Here is a 23,338-nt window from a genome sequence, read left to right as displayed (position 1 = left end):
ACACAAAAGTCAGCATGACTACATCAAGGAAGGCCCACTTGTGCTGGAGAGGACCTGTTGGAGAGAGAAGTTGCTTCAATGATCCTAGTTAAGCTGTTGGTAATTTTAATTGAGGACTCTGTAACCCTTTTCATAGAATCAAGCAGGTTGGAAGAGACCTTCAAGCTCAGCCAGCCCACCCTAGCACCCAGCCCTGTCCAGTCAACCAGACCATGGCACTAAGTGCCCCAGCCAGGCTTGGCTTCAACACCTCCAGGGACAGCGACTCCACCTCCTCCCTGGGCAGCCCATTCCATTTTTATAAGTCAACTCCATCACATTCTGGAGACTGAGTACAGATCCTGTTTGGATGTCAGGAATTTCTGGTGCATGTATTTTTGCATTTGTTGAATCATGTGTTTGAGAAACAGAAGAAGTAGTGGACCATGTTGATTTAGAACCTGAAATGGAACAGTTTGATCCAACATTGCCTGTAGGAAAGGATCAGCTTGTAAAGGTTTCAGAAGTGTTACCCAATTACTAGAATTGGTGCAGAAATCAGTTTTGAAGTAGAACTTTTGCCCTAGCTCTCCAGAAGTTGATCTTTTGTATTTTCTGTTATTAAACTCTGAACAGGTCGGATTGAATCCTGCAGTCCCTTCAAACAGGGGGAAAAACAGCCAAGTCGAACTGTTCACCTTATGGAATGTGGGCTTGGCTGTTAAAAATGGATTGCAGTTAGTGCCCCCTTCCTGGCGAGTGGTTGCAATTAGTGGCTGATTATGTGCTTGTTTTCACCTTGCCCTTCCTGAAATGCTTCTGTCTACAGGAGAATACAACTTGACATCAAAGATGTTGTTGTTTGCAGCAGGCGGCAGAAGAGCAAAGAAGGCACAGGCACCGACTTCATTACCTTGTGCGGAAAAGGAGCTGAGCCTGATCAGGGCAGGAGCACCCTGTGAGCCATTTAAGGCACTAAGACGCTTAACCCTTTTGGGGGAGCATTTTTGCCTCTCATACAAATAGATTGTTCTTGGTTTTGTAGAGGTTGCTGGATCTGGGTTTGCTTTCCATGGAAAAGAAGCTAAGTAGAGAAAAGGCCTCGGTGATGAGAAGTTTCTCTTGCACTGTTAGCTGCTGGTTCAGAAAATACTCTTTGCTCAGCACATAGGGTAGTCAGTTGTCATGGAAATGCAGGGGCTACCGGAGCCACAGGCTGCATCAGGGCAGAGTGGGATACGTGGTCTAGGTGGGTGGTAGTTTGTACTGTAGAAGAAACAGCAGTGGAAGTGCCCGTGTGTGTTTCTTTTGTTCACCAGCTGCAAATGAAGTGTGTAGTGAGGGGAAATTTCCTGATGTCCTCTTTGTCTGCCCTCTCAGAGGAAGGGCTGGAGCAGTGGGAGCTGTACCTCTAGGCTCTGGAAAGCCTTTGCAGGTTCTGGCCTCTTTTGCATTAAACAGCAGCTCCTGGGACTCTGATTCTTGCTTGTGTAGTCAGAGGAAACAGAAGCATGCTCTGTGGGGGGGGATGTGAGAGCAAAGGGGGTTTTGTCTTGCCACAAAATCATGGCACAGCATTGAGCTGTTAATGGTTTTGATAAGTCTATCCTCATTAGCTTTATTACTAAGCCTGTGGGGTTTTTTCTCCCCTCTTATTTTTTTCTCCATCCTGCACTGTCCTTTGCTGTTTGCCTCCCACTGATTTTTAGAGGAAATTTTAATTACCCCAGTGATACAAAGCAGACAGAGATGACCTGATGTCTGGGTCTTTTTCTGAAGTGATTCCTGGCAGACACACTGAAATTCATTAATTAGTTCTGCTGGAGACCAGAGAGAACAGATCAGTATTCTCTTGGAGCAGCAGGATCTAATCTACATTTCCATGTACAACTGTACCTCTGGCCATAAACTCATGGAACAGGTCAAGTTAAAACCTCTCCTTGAATGTTTCTAAAATCAGCTCTAGGAAGAGCTCAGGATCCAGAGTCCATCACTGTCGTTACAGTTTAGGGGAAATCTGGCAGAATTCCTTGGGCTGCTGCCATGTGGATCTGCTGGTGGAATACAGTAGGATAATATGTTGGGTTTGGCTCATTGCTCTCCAGAAATGCCTCCACAGACTTCGTGGGACACAGGTTTAGGAACTGAAGTGGTCATGTGTAGGGATGGTCTTGGGTCCACTGCTCTGGTCAGAGCTGTTATTAGCAGTGTACATCCAAGATGGGTTTTGTGGTTTGTAGAGCCTTGTGCAGTATTTGTTTTGTACAACTGCATGGACAAGAAGAGGTCAAGTACAGTAGCACTGCACACTGCTCCACAAGATTCCCATCTTCTGTGTTGTTGCAGCTTGTGCACTGTTGGCTTGCAGGCTGATCCACTGCTGAAGTCAGTCTGCATGCTGAAATTCTGCTGTTGTGCAAGGTCAGACCTAGGCAAGCATTTAAAGTCCTAGGCTGGCTGGGGCTGGGCTGGCTGACAGAGGGATTTGTTAGCTGTTGAGTGCCACATGTGGTGTTAGTCTTCTCCTCTGTGTGAATTCTTTAACTCTGCTTCCCAGTTTGCCCCCAAGTAGGTCAGCAGCAGGATGCCAGTGCTTGTGAGAACTCAGTTGTGGAGAGATGATATTTCTAAGTCTGAAGCACTTTGGCCACAGTCCCAAGAGCTGTGTACCCCTGGATGTTGACAGTGAAGTCTGTAAACTTTGAGGTTGGTTTAGGACGTTTTTATTGCTTCCTGAATGAGGTAATTCCATGAGTGGACTTCATTCTTGTCTTCACACAGGCATTAGTGTAAGTAACCCACTGGTGCCCAGGGGCAGGACGAGGGACAATGGACATAAACTGCAACAGAGGAGGTTCCACCTACAAAGAAGGCAAAAATTCTTCCCTTTGAGCAGTGGAACAGGCTGCCCAGAGAGGTTGTGGGTCTCTGCAGGCATTCAAAACCTACCTGGTTCTGTTCCTGGGTGGCTTTGGCTGACCCTGCTCTGGCAGGGGATTGGACTAGATGATCTCCAGAGGTCCCTTCCAACCCCTGGGTTCTGTGCTGTTGAAAGATGGAACACTTGCTTGGCAGGAGGCTCTCTGGGTCCTTTTGGAGTGGCAAAGACATCTTCTATCAAACAGCAGGTTGCAGTCCTGCACTTCCATGGGATGGTTTCCATCTGACTGGAAGTGTGTCGTTGCCTTCTCATCGTCTGACAGCAGCAGCTTGCAGTGCACCATGTGGTGAAACCTACCCAGGTGTGGTCCCGTGCTGTTGTGCAAGTCAGTCACAGCACAGCACTGCCATTACTGTTTCAGCTGCTGCTGGTGTGTGTGTGTATGGTTTTGACTTCCATCTCCTGTGCATACACAGTGTGCTCCTGACACACACCTCATCACTCACAGCAGGCAGTGTCTATCAGCTGTGCAACCTTTATACTTCACTGGTGCTTAAATCATTAATAAAGCTTAAACAAATTTGAATCAAGGCAAAACAAAAGAGCTTCTCTCCCCACAGCCCAGATAAAGGATGCCTCCATCCTGCAGTGCCTCTCTTAGTGCAGCAGAAGAGTATCCATTAAGTGCTTGTCCATTTCAGGGGAAATGAGGGGAGAGAAGCCCAATGCTGTGTGCCATCTGTAACTTCACTGCTTTGTGGTTATCTCCTCTTTGTTGTATAGAGTTCACAGAATTGTCAGGGTTGGAAGAGACCTCAGGGATCACTGAGTTCCAACCCTCCTGCCACAGGCAGGGACACTGTCTACTAGATCAGATTGCCTAGAGCCACATCCAGCCTGGCCTTAAACACCTCCAGGGATGAGGCTTCCACCACCTCCATGGGCAACCTGATCAGGGTCTCGCCACCCTCATGGTGAAGAACTTCTTCCTGACATCCAGTCTGAATCTACCCATTCCTAGCTTTCTTCCATTCCCTCCAGTCCTATCACTGCCTGACACACTAAAACATCCCTCCCCTGCTTTCTTGTAGGCCCCTTCAGATACTGAAAGGCCACAATAAGGTCTCCTTGGAGCCTTCTCCTCCCCAGACTGAACAGCCCCAACTGCCTCAGTCTCTTCTCATAGGAGATAGCTTTTGTAATGTCTCTGACAGAACAGGGACAGGAACAGGAACACAGACAGGGCACAGGATTGGAGGGTGGCAGGGCAGCTGGGTGCTGACACCAACTCCTTGAGTCTCCTCCAGGCCGTGCTCAGAAGGAATAATTCTGTGCCAGCAAACCCTCCCAGCAGCCTCCTGCACCAAAGTCCCTTCACTCAGCACTGTGCCACCTACAGCCTTCTGCCAAAGCCCCCAGGCAGGTTGGCAGAGCTTCCAGAACTGCTTTCTGTTTAGTGCCATCTCTTCAGTAACCTCAAGCCCTCTCCAGTCACTCCCAGTTCCAGGGATGGGTCTTCTGCCACCTCTCTGGGCAGCCTGTTCCAGTTTACCCCTCTAAACCAGAACAAAGTAGTGACCTTTTTTCTTCACATCACATAGCTACTTGGAATGAGAAATCTACTTGGGTTCAGATCTGTCTCCAGTTCATCATCCTGTTGCCTGTCTGGCACTGTCATTGCTTTGGTGACTCTTCTGGCTTCTTATGCTAATAGTTTTAGAAGAGCATCTTGAAATATTTGTGAGAGATGAGGGAAAAGCACTTGGGAACTTTACTGCAACCTTTGCAAGTCCTCTAAACGCATACAAGAAGACTCATCTCTTATGAAGTACTCCTGGAGGATGCTTGTGCTTCTCACCATCTTGAATGTCAGCAGAGATGGTGTGGATAAGGCAGTACAAATAAACACAGCTGTGGAATGTGCCAGAGGAGACAACACGCTGAAACCTCTTGGCAGAGCCATCAGCAGGCCCACACACGATGCTGAGTCGGTGGAAAAGGTGGCACTGGTTTGGGTACTCCTGAATTTCTCAGGAGCAAGTATCTGTGCCTTTTCTTTCCACATAAGGGGGCAGTGTGGTACTTAGTTAGCCAAGTGCCGTCCCGGTGCACCCTTGGTTTTATTGTTGTGAATTGCATCATGGCTTAAGAAATGGCTTTAGCACTCTGAGCACAATTAGAGCTTTGTCACTGTCTGGCAGCGCTGCTGGCTCTGTCCTGGGGACAACCAGGTTGGACTCTTTCCTTTCTCCTTTGTAAATATTTTGGGTTTGGAGAGTTCCTTGCACTGTTTGGCTTACTCTCACAGTCCCTCATTCATGGACATGGGAAGGAGTAAGAAGCACTGCTATGGGGAACTATCGAATTGTGTCATTTTGCCTTCCCCACAGCAGCATTCACTTAGGAGATGGAAGGAATATTTCCACTGCAGCTTTCCTTTGCACTACTTCTGTAGGCCTCCAACCCACTGCAACCCAGTCTTGGCAGCAGGACAAGGGAGGTTCTTCTGCCCCTGTGCTCAGCACTGCTCAGGCCACACCTGGAGTGCTGTGTCCAGTGCTGGGCTGCTCAATCCAGGAGAGATGTTGAGGTGCTGGAAGGTGTCCAGAGAAGGGCAGCAAGGCTGGGGAGGGGCCTGGAGCACAGCCCTGTGTGGAGAGGCTGAGGCAGCTGGGGGTGTGCAGCCTGCAGAAGAGGAGGCTCAGGGCAGAGCTCATTGCTGCCTGCATCTACCTGTAGGGAGGCTGTAGCCAGGTGGGGGGGTGTAGACTGGATGGGGCACTTAGTGCCATGGTCTAGTTGATTGGATAGAGCTGGGTGCTAGGTTGGACTGGATGAGTTTGGAGGTCTCTTCCAACCTAGTTGATTCCATGATTCAGTTTGCATGGAAAGTGGTGTTTCTGAGTCTCTTATACCAGTACAGTCCTCTACCTGCCAGTACTGAGGTGATGATTTAAGTGCTGCAAAGCAGTGTCTGTGGGGATTCTGGGTCATCTTACCCCTGCATGTGCTAATAGCCAGGGTTAACAGCCAGGCTATGATGGCAGGTGGAGTTTCTTACACTTTTCACAGGATCCTTATAGCATTTTTCTCACCTTTAAGACTAGCCTGGCTGGCTTTTAGTTTCATGCTACACCTGACATGTGCTGTAATAACCTAAAATGTGTTTTGTGTGACATCTCTTTATGTGTTCTACATGAATTTCTACTGCAGGAAAAGCTTCTCCTCCCAGGATTGATTAGGAGTCTTGTCTGTACAGTCTTTCCTTTACAGATCAATGGCAATGGAAAGCAGCAGAGTAGGAGACCACTGTGTACTGTTGGATTATGCCTCTATTGCCTACAGATATATAATAGTGTATCTATAGGATACATGTATGTCACCATGCTGCATTGCTCTAAGGTGCTGTATAGACACAGGCCTTTCTTGTGCAGTTGCTCTTTGTGTTTATCTTTACCTGCTGGTTTGTCTTCAGTGAAATGCATCTGGAGCTGCTTTGTTCATGTGGACCTGCCAGGACCATGAGTAAAAGGCTGCTGCTGCTGAACTGTGCATCAGTGTAGTGGTCACTTTCAATCATAGAATCACAGAGTGGTTTAGGTTGGAAGGGACCTCGAAGCTCAGCCAGTTCCAAGCCCCTGCCATAGGCAGGGACACCTCCCACTAGAACAGGTCACTCAAGGCCTCATCCAGCCTGGCCTTGAACACCTCCAGGTGTGAATATGATCACATTCTGTATTTCTGTTCTCCACAACCTCCCTGGGCAACCTGTGCCAGTGTCTCACCACCCTCACTGCAAAGAACTCTTTCCTAACATCCACTTTCAGTCTCTCCTCTGCCAGTTCAAACCCATTCCTCCTCATCCTGTCATTACAAGACCTTTTCAGTAGTCCCTCCCCAACCTTCCTGTAGCCCCCTTCAGATACTGGAAGGCCACTCCAAGGTCTCCTGGAAGCCTTCTCTTCTCCAGGCTGAAAAGACCCAACTCTCTCAGCCTGTCCTCACAGCAGAGCTGCTGCAGCCCTCTGAGCATCTTTGTCATCCTCCTCTGGACTGGCTCCAACACTTCCATGCCCTGCTTGTGCTGGGGGCTCCAGAACTGCAGCCAGGACTGCAGGTGGGGTCTGAGGAGTGCAGAGCCAAGGGGCAGAATCCCCTCCCTTGCCCTGCTGCCCACACTGCTTTTGCTGCAGCCCAGCACAGGGTTGCTGCCTGGGAAGAAGTAAATCAATGTTATTAGTCTGTGGCTTGTGTGTGACAGGTAAAGCAGGAATGTTACCAGGCTGAGTCAGTCTGCAGTGCTGGTTAATCCAGTGAGAAGGACCTGGTGTTGTCTACGGGGTGGTGATATGTTGATGGTCGTGGCTCAAAAAGCAAAGTGGTGACAAAGAATGCAATCTGTGTCTTGGTGAATATCACCTTTTAGTTTAAGCGTGAGTCAACATGAAACCGTAGACTGAAGAAGTTCTCACCTGTGTGCTGCTGTGGCATTTCTCACTAGAAGTGTTTTCCCTCCATGTTTTCCTCTGGCTCTCTCCAAGAGCATGGTTTGCTTGTTTTTCTCCCCTTAAAATGTCCAACATCTCAGTGACAGCACAAGTTTGGAAAAGGAAGATGAATATATGTGATGGTTTGGGTGTTACCTGCCCCCCCACACTTTAGAAGGTACCCAGTCTAGTCTCAGCCAGCTATAAGTTCTAGCTAAAGCTATGAAGCTTTTTCTTTGCAGCCCTCCTCTCCTCCATCCTGACTGGCAAGTATGGCTGCAAATGTTGTCTTTGGAGGAGCTGCTTTGCAGCTTGGTGAGTGTGTAGGCTCTGCTCTTGCTTATTTTCAGATGCTATGGTGTTTATTTATTTATTTACAGAGCACTCATTAAAAACCCACAGCATATTCCCAAACTTGAAGGAATGGATTTTTGGCTCCTGCTTGCTTTGAATGAAATCCAAAACAAATGTTGTTTGATAATGGCTTACAGTTGCATTACACAGGTTGCTCTTCATGATAAATAATTAACACCCTTTGGTGCTCTTGATTGCAGATTTTCAAGACCCTGCCTGATGCCACTCTCCCCGAGCCAATCTCTATGTCAGTATCTCCTCCAAATGCCCCACCAAGGCAATCAAGGCGACAAGGACAGCGCATTAAGAGGCCTCTGGCTGTTTACAATCTCTGTCTTGAGCTGGATGATGGTAAGATGTTAGGAGCAATTTCAGCCTTTGCAGCAGATGGGCTGCGTATCCTATCTGCAGTAGATGCTTTCGTGTCACGTCCCATTTGTGTATGTTTGCATGCACTTGCATGCTTGCTAATTGCTCTGGAACACAGGAGGAAGCAAGGAGAGTGCAGAGAAAGAAGAACACAGGCAGCACTGTCCTCTGACACATGCTTAAAAGTAGGACAGACTGTCTTAGATATGCTTTCTTTTGCCCTCTAAAAAAGCAGCAGCTCCTGTTTCTTTGGGGAAATCTCCATGACCTCTACAGAAGATTACACAGCCATAAGATAAATGGAGAGAGAACTGAAATTGAAGCAGATCTTTCATGAGAAGAGTTAATGCACTCTACAGTTAAATTCATCTGGATTAAAGGCTCGGGTCACCACTGCACTAGAGAATACAACTACTTCACTTGACTCTTTAATACCTTGATGGAACTAGCAGCAAATAGTTGTAAACTTGCCATAGACTTGAGAAGCTAAAACAAAATTCATAGAATCAGAACCAGCCAGGTTGGAAGAGACCTTCAAACTCATCCAGTCCAACCTAGCACCCAGCCCTAGCCAATCAACCAGACCATGGCACTAAGTGCCCCAGCCAGGCTTTTCTTGAACACCTTCAGGGACGGTGACTCCACCACCTCCCTGGGCAGCCCATTCCAATGCCAATCACTCTCTCTGACAACAACTTCCTCCTAACATCCAGCCTAGACCTCCCCTGCTACAACTTGAGACTCTGTCCCCTTGTTCTGTTGCTGGTTGCCTGGGAGAAGAGGCCACCCCCACCTGGTTACAGCCTCCCTTCAGGTAGTTGTAGACAGCAGTGAGCTCTGCCCTGAGCCTCCTCTGCTGCAGGCTAAACAACCCCAGCTCCCTCAGCCTCTCCTCAGGCTTCATCTTGCTTTTGCATAGAGTCTGCTATAGCAACACAGAGTGAGACAAAGGGTGTCTAACATCTAACGTTCTGACTGGGGGCCAGCAACATAACAATTTTCTTGAGATCTCATTGCTCAGGGGTGCTTACAGTACCGAGAAGGCAAGTCAGGGCTCATTTTGTGTTACCCTTGTTCTCCGCCCTATTCCCTTTCTTCCTCCTGATGTTGTTAGTCAATTGTCTCTTCACATCATGGGATCAGGGCACAAAGTCCAGCTATCAGCCGGTCAGAATAAACAGGAAGATTTGGTACTGGGGCGGAGATCCACTGATGAGCTGCAATTAAATCAGCGATCAGCAGTGGTTGATTTTGCAAGGCAAGAGCACAAATACCTACAGCAGCTGCTAAGTGCAGGCTTTGGGAGAAAACTCAGGACCGTTTATTGTCTCAGAGCCAGCTTTACAGAGGCTGCAAGAAATCACCCTGCTGCCTTCAGGTTTAATTCACCAGAGAGGTGCATAATCTCTCTGCCTTTCTTCTCTTGCATCAAGGGTGAAGCTCAGTGCCTTGGCTAGGAGCTGTTTGAGGTGCATCAACTTAAAAAGCTTAAACTGTGTTAATTTGAATACCATGCTCCCAAAAGCTCAGAAAGCTCTGGGGCTATAGCTGCAGTAGTAAACTGATCTTTGTTGGAAAAACAAAAAGAAACTGGAGCCACTCCAGTTTATGTCTAAGTGTGAATGTGAATCCCAGCAGGTTGCAAGTAGTAGCACTGCTTCTCCAGTCCGGGGTGTCAGGAGCTTCACCTGGGACCTCAGTGCGTGGTGACTTTGACCCTAACACAATAGATAGAAAGTATTATTGTTTGATGAATTTCAACTGGACTTTCTGTCCCAGAAGTCAGTGTTAATGTTGCTAACTTGTTCAGGTTCTCCAAAGTGCAGTCCTTATTTTTGTCTAATTTGGGCATAGAATCATAGAATGGTTTAGTTTGGAAGGGACCTCAAAGCTCAGCCAGTTCCAACCCCCTGCCATAGATAGGGACACCTCCCACTAGAGCAGGTCACTCAAGGCCTCATCCAACCTGGCCTTGAACACCTCCAGGGAGGTTGATCTTTGTGATCTTTGACAAAGCTGGTGAGGGGCCTGGAGCACAGCCCTGTGAGGAGAGGCTGAGGGAGCTGGGGGTGTGCAGCCTGCAGCAGAGGAGGCTCAGGGCAGAGCTCATTGCTGTCTGCAGCTCCCTGCAGGGAGGCTGTAGCCAGGTAGGGTTGGGCTCTTCTGCCAGGCAAGCAGCAACAGAAGAAGGGGACACAGTCTCAGGCTGTGGCAGGGCAGGTCTAGGCTGGATGTGAGGATGAAGTTGTTGGCAGAGAGAGTGATTGGCATTGGAATGGGCTGCCCAGGGAGGTGGTGGAGTCGCCGTGGCTGGAGGTGTTGCAGCCAAGCCTGGCTGGGGCACTTAGTGCCATGGTCTGGTTGATTGTGTAGGGCTGGGTGCTAGGTTGGGCTGGCTGAGCTTGGAGGTCTCTTCCAATCTCGTTGATTCTATGATCTCCAGAGGTCTCCTCCAGCCCCCCCTGTCCTGTGGTTTGTGTTCAGCTGTGTCAGTGAGGTGGTCAGCAGCTGGCTGGCTGGCAGGTGTGCAGTAGTGTGGCAATATGGGACCTTGAGCCAGCTGCACCACTGCCTCCTCTGAGGTGCTACCCTACTGGATGCAGGGTGCATAGTCAGCCAGGGGAATTAACTGTCTGGTTGCCTAGGAGTGCTCACTGCCTCCAGATAGGCTCCATAGCCTTCAGCAACTTTGTTCTTTGGAGAAGGGGGAGGAAGGAATAAAAGTGAGCCTGGGCTTCGTTCCATATTTACCTAGTTTCTTGGCTAACAAGTGCATGTTTTATAACTGCTCTTTGGAAGATTTTATCCTGTGTGTGTTTTTAACAGGAAATTAAACATTAAATCCCTTCCCTCCCCCCCCATGCACAATGGCATGAGTTAAGCAGCAGGCAGAAGCCAGTGTTTTGTATTTCCTGGATATGGCTAAATTATCATCATCCCGTTTTAAAACCAAGTAGCTGATACATATTTATGTGTAAATATATTTGTAGACAAATCTATCTCCACAGTCATTGTAATTATCTATCGATGTTTTCCATGCCTGGAAACTTGAAGCAGGTCGGAGACAAAAAAAGTCTCTCCGGGCTGGAAAACGTCTTGTGTGTGTTGCTTTCAGGATTGTTATGCAAAGCAGGAAATTGTTAGAAAAGCGGAAAGAAGTCTTTAAGGCTGAGCTGCTGCGGGGAGCCAGCAGGCTCCGGCGGCACTGCACCACTGCCCCGCTTGGCCTGCGCCGCCCGGAGCTGCTCGGCTGCGCGCAAGGGGCACGCAGCAGCCGCGGAAAGGGCTGCGGCGGCCACCCGGACGGGTCCGGTGGCTGAGGAGCACGCCCTTGGGCTTGACAGAAAGCTTGCTTCTGCCTTCTAGTCATTAGCTGCGCTGCTTTCTGATAGCGCCTGGCGAGGAGCAGATCGAACTCCCCCGCAGGCAGTTCCAGAGCTGCGTTTGCTGCCGCAAGGACCTTCCTTCCCTGGCAGACTCAAGGCAGAAATGGTGCTGCCTCTTTGGGGCTGGTTTTCATTTCAACTTCTTTCCTCTGTGGAAAGCCACCCCCTGCATATGCACTCTGAGCTTTTCCAACAGCTCAGTGTCCCCAGCAGAACTGGATTGAAGGGGGAGCTCTGAGCTGCTTTCATGTGTAGCCTAAACTGGATTGAAGGGGGAGCTCTGAGCTGCTTTCATGTGTAGCCTAAACTGGATTGAAGGGGGAGCTCTGAGCTGCTTTCATGTGTAGCCTAAACTGGATTGAAGGGGGAGCTCTGAGCTGCTTTCGTGTGTAGCCTAAACTGGATTGAAGGGGGAGCTCTGAGCTGCTTTCATGTGTAGCCTAAATGCAGAGTTCTTGTTTCAGCAAAATGCAGGTTTGTGTGCGATGTACGTTAGGGTCATTGCCAGAGTTGTTTTTTGGCCTTCTAAACGGAAGATATGAGATGATTTGGGATTTCCACACACCCCCCCCCCCCCCTTTTCTGGAAATAGGTTTTTAGTTTGGTTCATTTTTTTGTGTTTGGTTTTTTTCTCTGTTCTTTGCGTTTTTTCCCCTCTTTACTATTGGAATGAAAGTTAGAGTGAGTTGAGTAGCAGTGAGGAAGCTCCTGTGGTTTGCAGCTTCACAGCTATGCACAAACAACTTTGCATTCTCTCTGTGTCTCTGTGTGCGGGGAGAGAAGGGGTTAGCTGGCACAGGGAGCTGTTCATCCTCCTCCTCTAAAAGTGCCATTGCATCTTCATTTCCCATTTGGTCAGTCTATGAGGGAGGAGAGCCCTGTTTGTATTTCTTGGGGAAGACAATGCAGAGTAAGTTTTGTTCCCTCAGACTCTGGTTTTTGGATGGATTGGTTTGTAGCAGATTGCACAGGTTTTGGTTTTGTTTAACCTTTTCCATTGCCAGAGACTTGGAGGTTATTAAAGTATTTTGCAGGGCTGCTGGAGCAGGATGGCAAAGCAGGAATGATGTGTCCATGTCGAACAGAAAGAGTTCTTGGGTTTGTTTCTGGTGGGAATTGGAGTGAGACAGTGTCTTAGGTTGGACAATAAATTGATTTGCATGAGTTTCTGTGGCGTTCAGTTAAATGACTTTGTCACAGTAACATCATAGAATGGGGTAGCTGGAAAAGCCCTTTAAGATGTGGTATGTGTAATGGTTGCATAGCTTCCCTCCCTCTCCTCCTCCCATCCCTTCCTGCCCCCAGACAAGTCAGCATAACCCATAAACTTCTTTTGGAATGACTGAACAGAAACCTGGGCATTAGGGGAAGCCTTGGATTTGTAATAAGGTGACTGTCTCCAGGCCTGGAAGAACCCAGAGCTGTAAGGCTGCAGGTGTGAAACCTGGCCTTGAGCTCTTTCTATTTCTGAAGCTGCTGCTTGGAAGTGTTTGTGAAACCTGGCACAAGGGAGGGGAAATGGGAAGAAAAGCGGCTCCATAGGCATAGCAAAAAGCCACAAGGGCTTCCAGGACCTGCTTGCAAAGCTATTGTTAACAGCTGAGCAGGATGCAGGCCGTGTTAGCTGCGAGGGGAAGCAGCACAGGTACTGCTTGCCCTGTAGAATGCAGGGCAGTCTGTACTGCATCTTGCTGCGAGAATGGCTCTGTCATCCCTCACAGCTTTTGCCACGTGGGGGCCTTGGGTAGGATGGAGCCCCAGCACTAAAAAAGGACATGGATCTGTTGGAGCAGGTCTGGAGGGGGCCACCAAGATAATCAGAGAGCTGGAGCACCTTTCTTTCAAGAGCAGGAGTGAGGCAGTGGAGAAGAGAAGGCTCCAGGGAGACCTTAGAGCAGCCTTCCAGTACCTGAAGGTACTTGAGCTGGAGAGGAACTTTTTACAAGGGCCTGTGGAGACAGGACAAGGGACAAGAGTTTTAAACTAGGGTAGGGTAGATATAGATTGGATATTAGGAAGGACCTGTTTGCTATGAGAGTGGCAAGACACTGGAATGACTTGCCCAGAGTGGAGACCTCATCCCTGCAGGGGCTTTGGAATTAGCTGATCTTTAAGGTCCCTTCCAACTCAAGCCATTCTATGAATCATTGAATGTTTTTAGGCTGGAAGGGACCTCAAAGCTCATCCAGTTCTGACCCCTTGCCATAGGCTGGGGCACCTCCCACTAGAACAGGTCACTCAGGGCCCCATCCAACCTGGCCTTGAACACCTCCAGGGAGGGAGCAGCCACAACCTCCCTGGGCAACCCACCCCAGGGTTCCAGGATCTTGGAGAGGAGAGGTGCTGAAGTTTCTGAAGAGCTGATACACCAGTTTCAAAACAGGGTTCCTCTTCCTGTTTTGCTCCCACTCTGTTGGTGTTCTTCAGTGGGGAAAAAAGATGTATTCTTCTTCTTCCCCTGCCTTATGGAAGTCTTTGCCCTACTTGTTGCTCTGCTTCACTTTTGTCTGTTTCCCTCTTCTGAAAGTTGTACTAAGTGCAAGGGGAATTTACATTTCCATCACTTCTTTTCTTCCCAGCTATGCTTGCAGCTTGCTAAGCCAACACAGAGTTTGAAGGAGTATGTAGTGGGTATCACAGAGAAGGAATAGAGTAGACGAGGGCTGTTCTCTTGGTAGGTTTCAGTGCAGGTCTGGCCCATAGGTGTTCTGGAACCCCAAACCAAGCAGTGCTACCAGAGAACTGTGAAAGCTGTGGGATGATTAATTTATCATCTCATTTGTCAGAGCTTTCAGGAAGCAGCTTCTGTTCATCACTGTGTTTCTCCAGCCATGAAATTCATGTGTGGCATCTGGCCAGCCTGGTTAAGGCTGGAGGTCTTGTGTGGTTTCCTGCCAAGCAAGCTCTGGTGAAAAGTGAGTCATGTTTGAGTTTGGGCACTGCTCTTGTTACTATAGTGTCCACCCAGCTACATCATCCTTTCAGGTAGCTATAGAGAGCAATGAGGTCTGCCCTGAGCCTCCTCTTCTGCAGGCTGCACACCCCCAGCTCTCTCAGCCTCTCCTCACTCACAGGGCTGTGCTCCAGGCTTCAACAGCTTTATTGCCCTCCTCTGGACATGTTCCAGCACCTCAACATCTCTCTTGAATTGAGGAGCACAGAACAATCCAAACAATATTTCCCAGGAATTTGGAGAGAGGGCCTGCAGTGAGTGAAATGCTTACCAAAATCTTTACTTGCTGTGGCAGGTTTAAGTGTATGTCTGGAATGATGCTCTTGAAGGTCTTTTCCAACCTGTGGGTCTGTGATGCTTGTCTAAAGCTGAACTTTGCATTTTTGAGCAAGTATCTAAAAAGAGGAGGGCAGAGTTTGGTCCCAAAACTCCACTTGCCCCAAAGTAACCTGCAGATGAGCACATTTCTCTCCCTTTCCTAGCCCAAACTCAGACACCCACCTTCCTGGCTGCAATTCTGGAGTTACATCAGCCAGTCTTGAGGCAAATTCTGTCTAGTGCAGCTTCCTCTCTTTCTTTCCCTGACAATCTGAATCATTGTAGAGTTGGGAAAAATAATTCATCTCCAGCAAAGCTACTTTGTGCCTGAGATACACATGCTTGTACCTGCACACTTTGGGAAAAACATATCAGAGCTGGCCTTTTTCTGAGGGAAAAGCCCTGCAGTCAGCTCTAATGGTTCTGTTAATTATTTTGTCTGAGAGGGAAAAAATAGCTGGCAGAGACCTAATTCTTGCTGTCTGTGTTTTGAAAGATGGCAGGAAACTGATGGGCATGTGGGCTGCCTGCTGTCCGTTTGCTTCCTGAAAGCTCTGTTGGTTTTAGGGTGTATGAGCTTCTGACATCTCAATTTATGTAAGAGCTAATCACAGAATAAGGCAGTATTGCAGCTCGTAGGATTTGCTGCACCATGAGATACCTTTTGGTGCTACAAAGCTGTTTTTCTGAGTGGCTGCAGGAAGCCAAACTGGGTTGCATCAAGATAAGCATGGCCAGCAGGGCAAGGGAGGGGATTCTGCCTCTTTACTCTGCTCTCCTCAGACCCTGCCTGGAGTCCTGGGTGCAGTTCTGGAGCTCCCAACACTGTTGGAGCCAGTCCAGAAGAGGCCACCCAGATGCTCAGAGGGCTGCAGCAGCTCTGCTATGAGGACAGGCTACAAGAGTTTAGGCTCTGCAGCCTGGAGTAGAGAAGGCTCTGAGGAGACTTTATAGTGGCCTTCCAGTGTCTGAAGGGAGCTAAGGGAAGGCTGTGGAAGGACTATTAACTATTAAGGACTCCTCGAAGCCTTCTCTTCTCCAGGCTGCAGAGCCCCAGCTCTCTCATGGTGAATGGATGCTTGTTACCTTGGAGCTGACTGCAGCTGGGATGCTGATGGGCAAGGATGGGTGGCTGTACAGCACTGCAGCTGCTGCTTCCCCATCTCATGATGCAGAAAATGCCAGCTCGAAGATGGTAATAGGCATTTTGCGTCATCTTAAGTTTGCTCTGCTCAGTAATTCTCTCCATCATCCCTTTTATGTGGCTAGACTTGTGTGACCATGCTGAAGTGGAGTAAGATAATGTCTTTTATCCTCTTATTTTGCCACATCTCGATAGAAACTGTCACGCAGTTCTCATTTACTCCAGAAATACTGACTTCTGTAAACTGCTTTCATCCCCTATCCACTATTAAACTATCCATGTCAGTTGTAATGTTGATATTAAGGATGAATCTTCCTTTTAATAGTGAAGTATTTAATTCCTCAGTTTACTTAAGCTGAAGCTGGAACGAAACTCCATCACTCAAGCAAGTAACTCATGGTGTTAGCTCTCTGGTGCTCATAAGCTTTTGTTACAAATGAGGTTGTTTTTCCTTTTTTATTTAGAATTCTTGGAGTAAAGATCTGATTATTGACACTGCCAAAGTATTTCAGGTTTTTTTCAGCTTTGAGTGCCAACAAAAAAATATTCTTAGACTAGCCAGATGGGAAGAAGGAGAAGAAAAGGCAACTGGGAGGCATGTCGTGCTCAGTTAGGTGTAAGCTAAGTTCAGATTTCTGGAATGGGGAGTCTGAGAGCCTTTGCTGTCTGAGGCTCATCCAAACAAAATGGAAAAGGAATTGAAAGTTACATATTTGCTGGAAACAAACCAGATGAGTGAAGTCTGAGTTTGTTAGGAGAAAGTTCTCCAGAGAGAGAGTGATTGGCACTGGAATGGGCTGCCCTGGGAGGCGGTGGAGTCTCCATCCCTAGAGGCATTCAAGCCAAGCCTGTCTGGGGCACTTAGTGCCATGGTCTGGTTGATTGGACAGGGCTGGATGCTAGGCTGGAGGTCTCTTGCAGCCTGGTTGCTCTGTGATTCTATACAGGTACTTCCTTGCCTTGTGGGGAATTTTCATTGTGACAAAGCACAAGGCATGGAGTGAGGGGCAGGAGGAAGGATATTTTGGTTAGTAACCAAATGGTAAGCAGTACTGCTTAGTACTCTGATGGGAAGTGTCCTTGCCTGTGGCAGGGGGTTGGAACTGGGTGGCCCTTGAGTACCATTACAGCCAGAAATGAGTAGCATCAGCTGGAAGGTCGTTTGTTTTCTAGCCAAGGCTGGTATGAGCTAGGAGCAGCCATGAAGGCAAAGCATGAGTATCTGCTGCAGAGGCACAGTGAAAGCTCTGAGGCATGGATGAGTGTTGTGATTAGAGCCATGAAACAAGAAGATAATTTAGATGACAGTTTAAAAGGATCCCAACAGTCAAGAAATTCAAATGGTATGCAAAAGGTGGTGAGAATGTGAAACAAGTTTTAACTCTGAGAGTAAAATTGGAGCTTGCACCTATTTGTGTAGGATGAGGAGAGGAATTGTAGAAGCAGCTTGGAGGCAACTCTAGAAAGATGGCCAAGCTGAAGGCACTCAGAGGCTTCCCACCCATAGAAGGAAGAAGAGGTGAGGAGCTGATGGCTGTGGTGTTGACAAGAAATGTATGAGACGTCTTACAGCCTCGCTGCTTTAATACTGAGAACCCTCATGTCCTTCATCTGTTCTGGCACTCTTTAGCACCCAGAGAGAGGAGTGAATGGGAGAGAAAAGGGAGGGGGTTGACATTTTCAAGGAGAGAAAATGAAGGCACTGAGAACACCAAACTGTCTGCTCAGCAATGATAGAAACCAGCTTTAAAAGAAATCAAGGCTCCCCTGTTCTGTAGTGTGAGAGCTCCTTAGAATTCAAGTGGTAGAAGAGAAGTTTCTGGAGCCTCTCTTGGAAGGGAGCTGTCAGTCCGAGGTGGCAATCAGCCTTAACCGGGCAGTGGGGAACCTGACAACGCTGCAGGTAAAGAGGGCTCTGAGGAGAGGAGCTGTAAAAGCATTAAGCTGTCAGTGTTAGGAAGCTCCTGGATTCGGAGGTGAAACAAAACCCTTAAAGCTGATTTAGTTCCAGTAACATCCCCAACACGCTCTGTAACAAACCGTGTCAAGTCTTTGAAGGCTTCTGGGATGTCTGCTGCCTCCACATGAAATACAGGAGAAGGGGGAAGAGAAAACAATGAGCAGCCAGCCTGTTTCGGAGAGCTGTTAAAAAGAACTTGGATATGGAAATCAGTTTACTCCTGTCCTCACCACAGGAATGACAGGGAGCAGCTGGAGTGGGGCCACAGAGGGGCAATGAAGCTGGAGAACAGGGCTGGGGAGCAGTGGCTGAGGGAACTGAAGTTGGCTAGTCTGGAGAGGAGGCGGCTGCGAGAAAAACCTACCTGTGTCTACAGCTCCCTGGAAGGTGGCTGGAGAGAGATGGGCACTGGGCTCTTCTGCCAGGCAAGCAGCAACAGAACAAGGGGACAGTCTCAAGCTGTGCCAGGGAGGTCTAGGCTGGATGTTAGGAGGAAGTTGTTGGCAGAGAGAGTGATTGGCATTGGAATGGGCTGCCCAGGGAGGTGGTGGAGTCACTGTCCCTGGAGATGTTGAAGCCAAGCCTGGCTGGGGCACTTAGTGCCATGGTCTGGTTGATTGAATAGGGCTGGGTGCTAGGTTGGATTGTTTGAGCTTGGAGGTCTCTTCCAACCTGGTTGATTCTATGATTCCCTTTTTCATGTGAAAAAAGGTGCCTTGGAAAACTTGCAGGATGTGCTTTTTCCTCTCCTCTTTCTTCAGTGCTCTGAGCATTGCAATAGGTGTTTCTTGTAAAGGTTACCAGTGCTGAAATTGGCAAAGCCAAGTCTTAGCTGCTCCAAATAATACCTGCCTGGTTGATTCTGTGATTCTGAGAAGTTTCTTTTAATAGCCAACCCAAACCTCCCCTGGTGCAATCTGTGGCCATTTCCTCTCCTCCTATTACTTGTTACTAGGGAGAAGAAACATCACAAGGAGGTAGGCAGAGTTCAGAGTTTTGTGGCCTCTGCCATGCACAGGAGTTTGTACAATTCCTGAAGTTAACACAACTTTTTGTCAGCAACATAAAGGATGAGATCTCTGTGCTGTTGAAATTAATGACCCTGTGTTCCAAAGGCTTAGGTCTTGAGGATATATTGTTTTTTGTGGCAGACATGTGCTGGGTAACCATTAGTCATCTGGTTTTGCAGTTACACCGAATTGCCTTTCCTGCAGTGAAGCTGCTGTTTACAAACAGCTTTTGTTCTGGTTTACACAACCAGGCAGCTGAACACATCAGGGATGTAAAGTGCCCTTGACCAGGTTTGTAGAGGTTGTGCACTTAATCCCAAAGGAAAAGGTTCTTTGCAGTGAGGGTGGTGAGACACTGGCACAGGTTGCCCAGGGAGGTTGTGGAGCACAGATCAAAGATCACGCTGGGTGCTTCTGTGCTCCACAAGCTCCCTGAAGGTGTTCAGGACCAGGTTGGATGAGGCCTTGAGCAACCTGTTCTAGAAGGAGATTTGGAACTGGCTGATCCCTGAGATCCCTTCCAACCTAAACCATTCTATTCCATGTTTTGGCAGGCATTTTCCTGTTTGACTACCTGATTTCTTTTTTAGTGTTCCAAACCCAGTCTTACTCTTGAGAGTGCAGACTGTGAGAAAACTCTGGCCTGGGGAGGAAGGGAAGGAAGAAGTAAAAGCTGAGGAAAGATTTCAGGCAGAGTTGTGTGTATGATAATATCAAATACAATTGCCTGTGTGCTGCAGTCTCCAGCGCTGACCCTGCTGTGCGTGACTCAGATGTTTAGCTTTTTGCTGGAGCTCTTTCTGCGTGCTTTGAGAAACAATTGAGCAGAAACCCCTCTGCAGTCCTTAGGGAGCTGTGCTGAGTTGGTCATGTTCATGTCAAAGAGCACCATCTGCCATAGCAAACTCCTGGCCAAGCTGCTGGCCCTTGGCTTGGACGGGGGCACTCTGTGCTGAGTTAGGAACTGGCTGGAGGGACAGAGAGAGAGAGTGGTGGTGAATGGTGCCACATCCAGTTGGCAACTGGCACCAGTGGTGTGCCCCAGGGATCAGTGCTGGACACAGTCCTGTTCAGTATCTTTATTGATGATATGGATGATGGGATTGAGTCTTCCAGCGGTGAGCTTGCAGACAACACCAAATTGGGAGCAACTGTGGATCTGTTAGAGGGCAGGAGCGTCCTGCAGAGGGATCTGGACAGATGGGCACATTTCAGTGCCATGAGTTTTAACAAGGCCAAGTGCCAGGTTCTGCACTTTGGCCACACCAACTCCATGAGGTGCTACAGGCTGGGGACAGAGTGGCTGAGAACAGCCAGAGAGAAAGGGACCTGGGGGGACTGGTCAACAGCCAACTGAATACGAGCCAGCAGTGTGCCCAGGTGGCCAAGAAGGCCAATGGCATCCTGGCCTGTATCAGGAACAGCATAGCCAGCAGGACCAGGGCAGTCCTTCTAATCGTGTACTCTGTGCTGGTGAGGCCACTCATTGAGTACTGCATCTAGTTCTGGGCCCCTCAGTTTAAGAAAGATGCTGAGGTACTGGAAAGTGTCCAGAGAAGGGCAGCAAGGCTGGGGAGGGGCCTGGAGCACAGCCCTGTGAGGAGAGGCTGAGGGAGCTGGGGGGGTGCAGCCTGCAGAAGAGGAGGCTCAGGGCAGAGCTCATTGCTGTCTGCAGCTCCCTGAAGGGAGGCTGTAGCCAGGTGGGGTTGGGCTCTGCTGCCAGGCACCCAGCAACAGAACAAGGGGACACAGCCTCAGGCTGTGCCAGGGGAGGTCTCGGCTGCATGCCAGGAGGAAGCTCTTTCACAGCAAGAGTGATTGGCATTGGAATGGGCTGCCTGAGGAGGTGGTGGAGTCCCCATCCCAGGAGGTGTTTAAAAGGAGGCTGGATGAGACACTTAGTGCCATGGGTTAGTTGTTAGAAGGGTTAGGTGCTGGGTTGGACTGGATGATCCTAGAGGTCTCTTCCAGCCTGGTTAGTTCTGTGGTTCTGTGCATATGCCTTGCTAGTCAGCAGCAGAGTGGCTGAGGAGAGGGAGGGTTTCTGGTGTGCTGTCTGTGGCTCGGTCCTGGGGCTGCATCAGCCCCGCTGCCGGCGGGACAAACCCTGCCACACTCAGAGCACTCCAGTCTGTGCCCTGTTCAGGAACTCGGTTTCTTTGTCAAGTCACATTGCAGCATTACTGCCTGAGCTCTCAGATCTTTATCGTTGTGACACACGTCTGCAAATGAGGTGTAATTAGTCAGCTTTCACCTGCCGCTCCCCCGCTTCTCCCGGCGTGCGGTGCCGGTGTGAGCCGCAGCGCAGCGGCCTGGGCGCAGTGAGGAGGTGCGAGGTGAGCAGGGCTGGGCTGCAGCCGGTGTGGCTGGCTTTGCCAGCGGAGCCTTCTCCTCCTGGCAGCTGGTCACACCTCGTTGCTACAGGCTAATCTGCAGCCTTGCATTAGCAGCTGCGCTGGGCAGAAGTTTCCAGGCGTGACTTGTGTCGCTCCGGCGCTTTGGGTTGGGTGCCGCAGCCCTCGCTGGGGAGGTGCTCTCGGGGTGAGGATGCGGCTGGGGAAGCAGCCCTGGTGCCTTTGCAGCAGAAGCAATGGAACTGGTTGAAGCAGTAATAAAAAGTTGTGAGAGGGATTTTTTTTTTTGTATTTATAGATTTGATTTTCATTGTCCCTGTTTGTAAAGGTTGACCCTCCTCGAGGTGCTCTGAACCTGGCCCCAGCTCCTCCTGACTGCTCCCTGGGAGTGGTCTGAACCTGACCCCAGGTGTAGTGCTTAGCCCACTCCTGCTTCTTGTCTGTACCCCCTATGAAAACAGGGGGACTTACTGTTTCTCTCTTTGCCCTCCCTGCCTGCCTGCCAGCACCACCCTTGTTGCTGCTGCTCCTGTTTGACCATGTGTCCACCCTACCACATGGTGGGACCACCACCCTCTGAATCTACCTCCACCCACTGCCATCCATCTGTTGTATATGTATTTTGTACCTTGGTTCCCTTCCCTATACCTTTTGTAACTCCCCTTACCTTAAATACCTTTTTTATTGTCCAAGTTTTTCTTTTAACCCCCAAATGGAAGCAAGACTCTTCTGTGGTTGTTTCACCCCTTTTTCCTCTCTACATCCAATTCCTTTCTTCCCAAAGAGGGGGAGGGGGGAAGGCATCCTATTACTGTGTTGTTCCGTTAGGTTTTGAGTCTCTGGGAAGCTTAAATCGGACCAATACACTCCTCTAGAATGTCTGAAGTGTACAGCCCATGAGAAGGGCTGTGTTGGGGACACCTGGCTCTTGGGCCAGATGTGTCACTGTGCTTTGCAGGGAGTGCTGCTCAGTCTGGGACAGGAGCAGTGTTCCTCAGTGTTTTCCTGAGCATCCTATCTGGATGTGCTGCCTCCCCAGCGATGTTGCAAGAGCAGCCAGTGAAAACAAAGAGCAGAGCAGAATGCAGTGACTCCTCCTCTTAAAAGTAACCTTTGGAAAGGAGTGATAAAAGGAACACCCTTGGGTCTTGTGTGTTTGGTAGAGATCTCCTGCTTATCCTGGCCGTTCTAGAGGCCATTGGTTAGTGTTAGGACTGTGCTCGTGGTACCTGCAAGCCATTGTTCTCTCAAGTGTGCAGTGACTTGCCTTTTGGAGACTGTTTTTAGAGAGGCACACGAGTGTGTGTGGCTGGAACTACTTAGTGACCCAAAGTGATGCCTTATCTAGAAATAACCTCCCAAAACCTAGCATTTCAGCCACATGAAGCAGATGTTGAAAAGGAAGCTGGGAAGTCCTGGTGTTGTCAAGACAGTCTGGCAGTAACAGCAGGGGGAGATTGAGCATTGGTATCTTGTGAGGAAATGCCGGGGGGCTGCTTGCCTTCCAGAACACCCTGTGAAGGTGGGACAGGGAGCTTTCTTCTCACAGCTATTGCAGCACAGTTACCAGAGCAACTTCTTTGGCTCATGAGCAGATAGATTCTTTTAATATCCTTCTGACTTGTGCTTTCTGTTGTAGCTGACAGCCACAGCGCTCTCCAAGAAGACACCCCGACTGGCAGTATGGATTCTCTCTCATCCCAGTCTCCAACACCTGCCTTCTCTAGCAGCCCCCCTGGGCTCCTGGATGGAAACCACCTTATTATGGAGAGTGGAGATCTTGCAGGCTGGGCAACAAATCTGTAAGTAACCTGCCTATCAAGTTAGAGTTTCTCCAGCAGTATGCTTGTGCACGTGAAGCACATCCCTCTCGGCAGTTGGGTGGTGGCTGAGTGACCTCTACCAGTTGCATATCATCGTACCTGGTCTTCTGCTCCTGCAAAAAACAATAAGCAGGATGTGTTTGTGTGTCGTGGTGGAGCTTAGAGCCTCCTGAATGTTTGAAGGACAGAAGTGTTCCTTTTCTACAGAACCCTACTGCGTTTCACTGGAACCTGTTAGAAAACTGTAGTATGTATTTATTTAGGCAGTGAGTATGTAAGTTATTCTCTGCAGGATGTGTTACTGCTTTTAGGATCAGGTT

General features: G+C 49.0%; 1 protein-coding gene across 3 annotated transcripts in view; it reads left to right on the top strand.

The window, feature by feature from the left end:
- ARHGAP10 (Rho GTPase activating protein 10) overlaps window positions 1-23,338 on the top strand; it is a 138,816-nt gene that overhangs the window by 95,109 nt on the left and 20,369 nt on the right. For all 3 annotated transcript variants that reach the window (XM_064149446.1, XM_064149445.1, XM_064149447.1), the window contains 2 exons: window positions 7,902-8,052; window positions 22,835-22,997. In XM_064149446.1, coding sequence (XP_064005516.1) covers window positions 7,902-8,052; window positions 22,835-22,997 — 314 coding nt within the window. The remainder of the gene's footprint in view (window positions 1-7,901; window positions 8,053-22,834; window positions 22,998-23,338) is intronic.

This window comes from Pogoniulus pusillus, chromosome 10 (assembly GCF_015220805.1).
Source record: "Pogoniulus pusillus isolate bPogPus1 chromosome 10, bPogPus1.pri, whole genome shotgun sequence".
NCBI classification, from domain to species: Eukaryota; Metazoa; Chordata; class Aves; order Piciformes; family Lybiidae; genus Pogoniulus; species Pogoniulus pusillus.
Note: the sequence above shows the minus strand (reverse complement) of the source record. Positions and strands in the feature narration are given on the sequence as shown.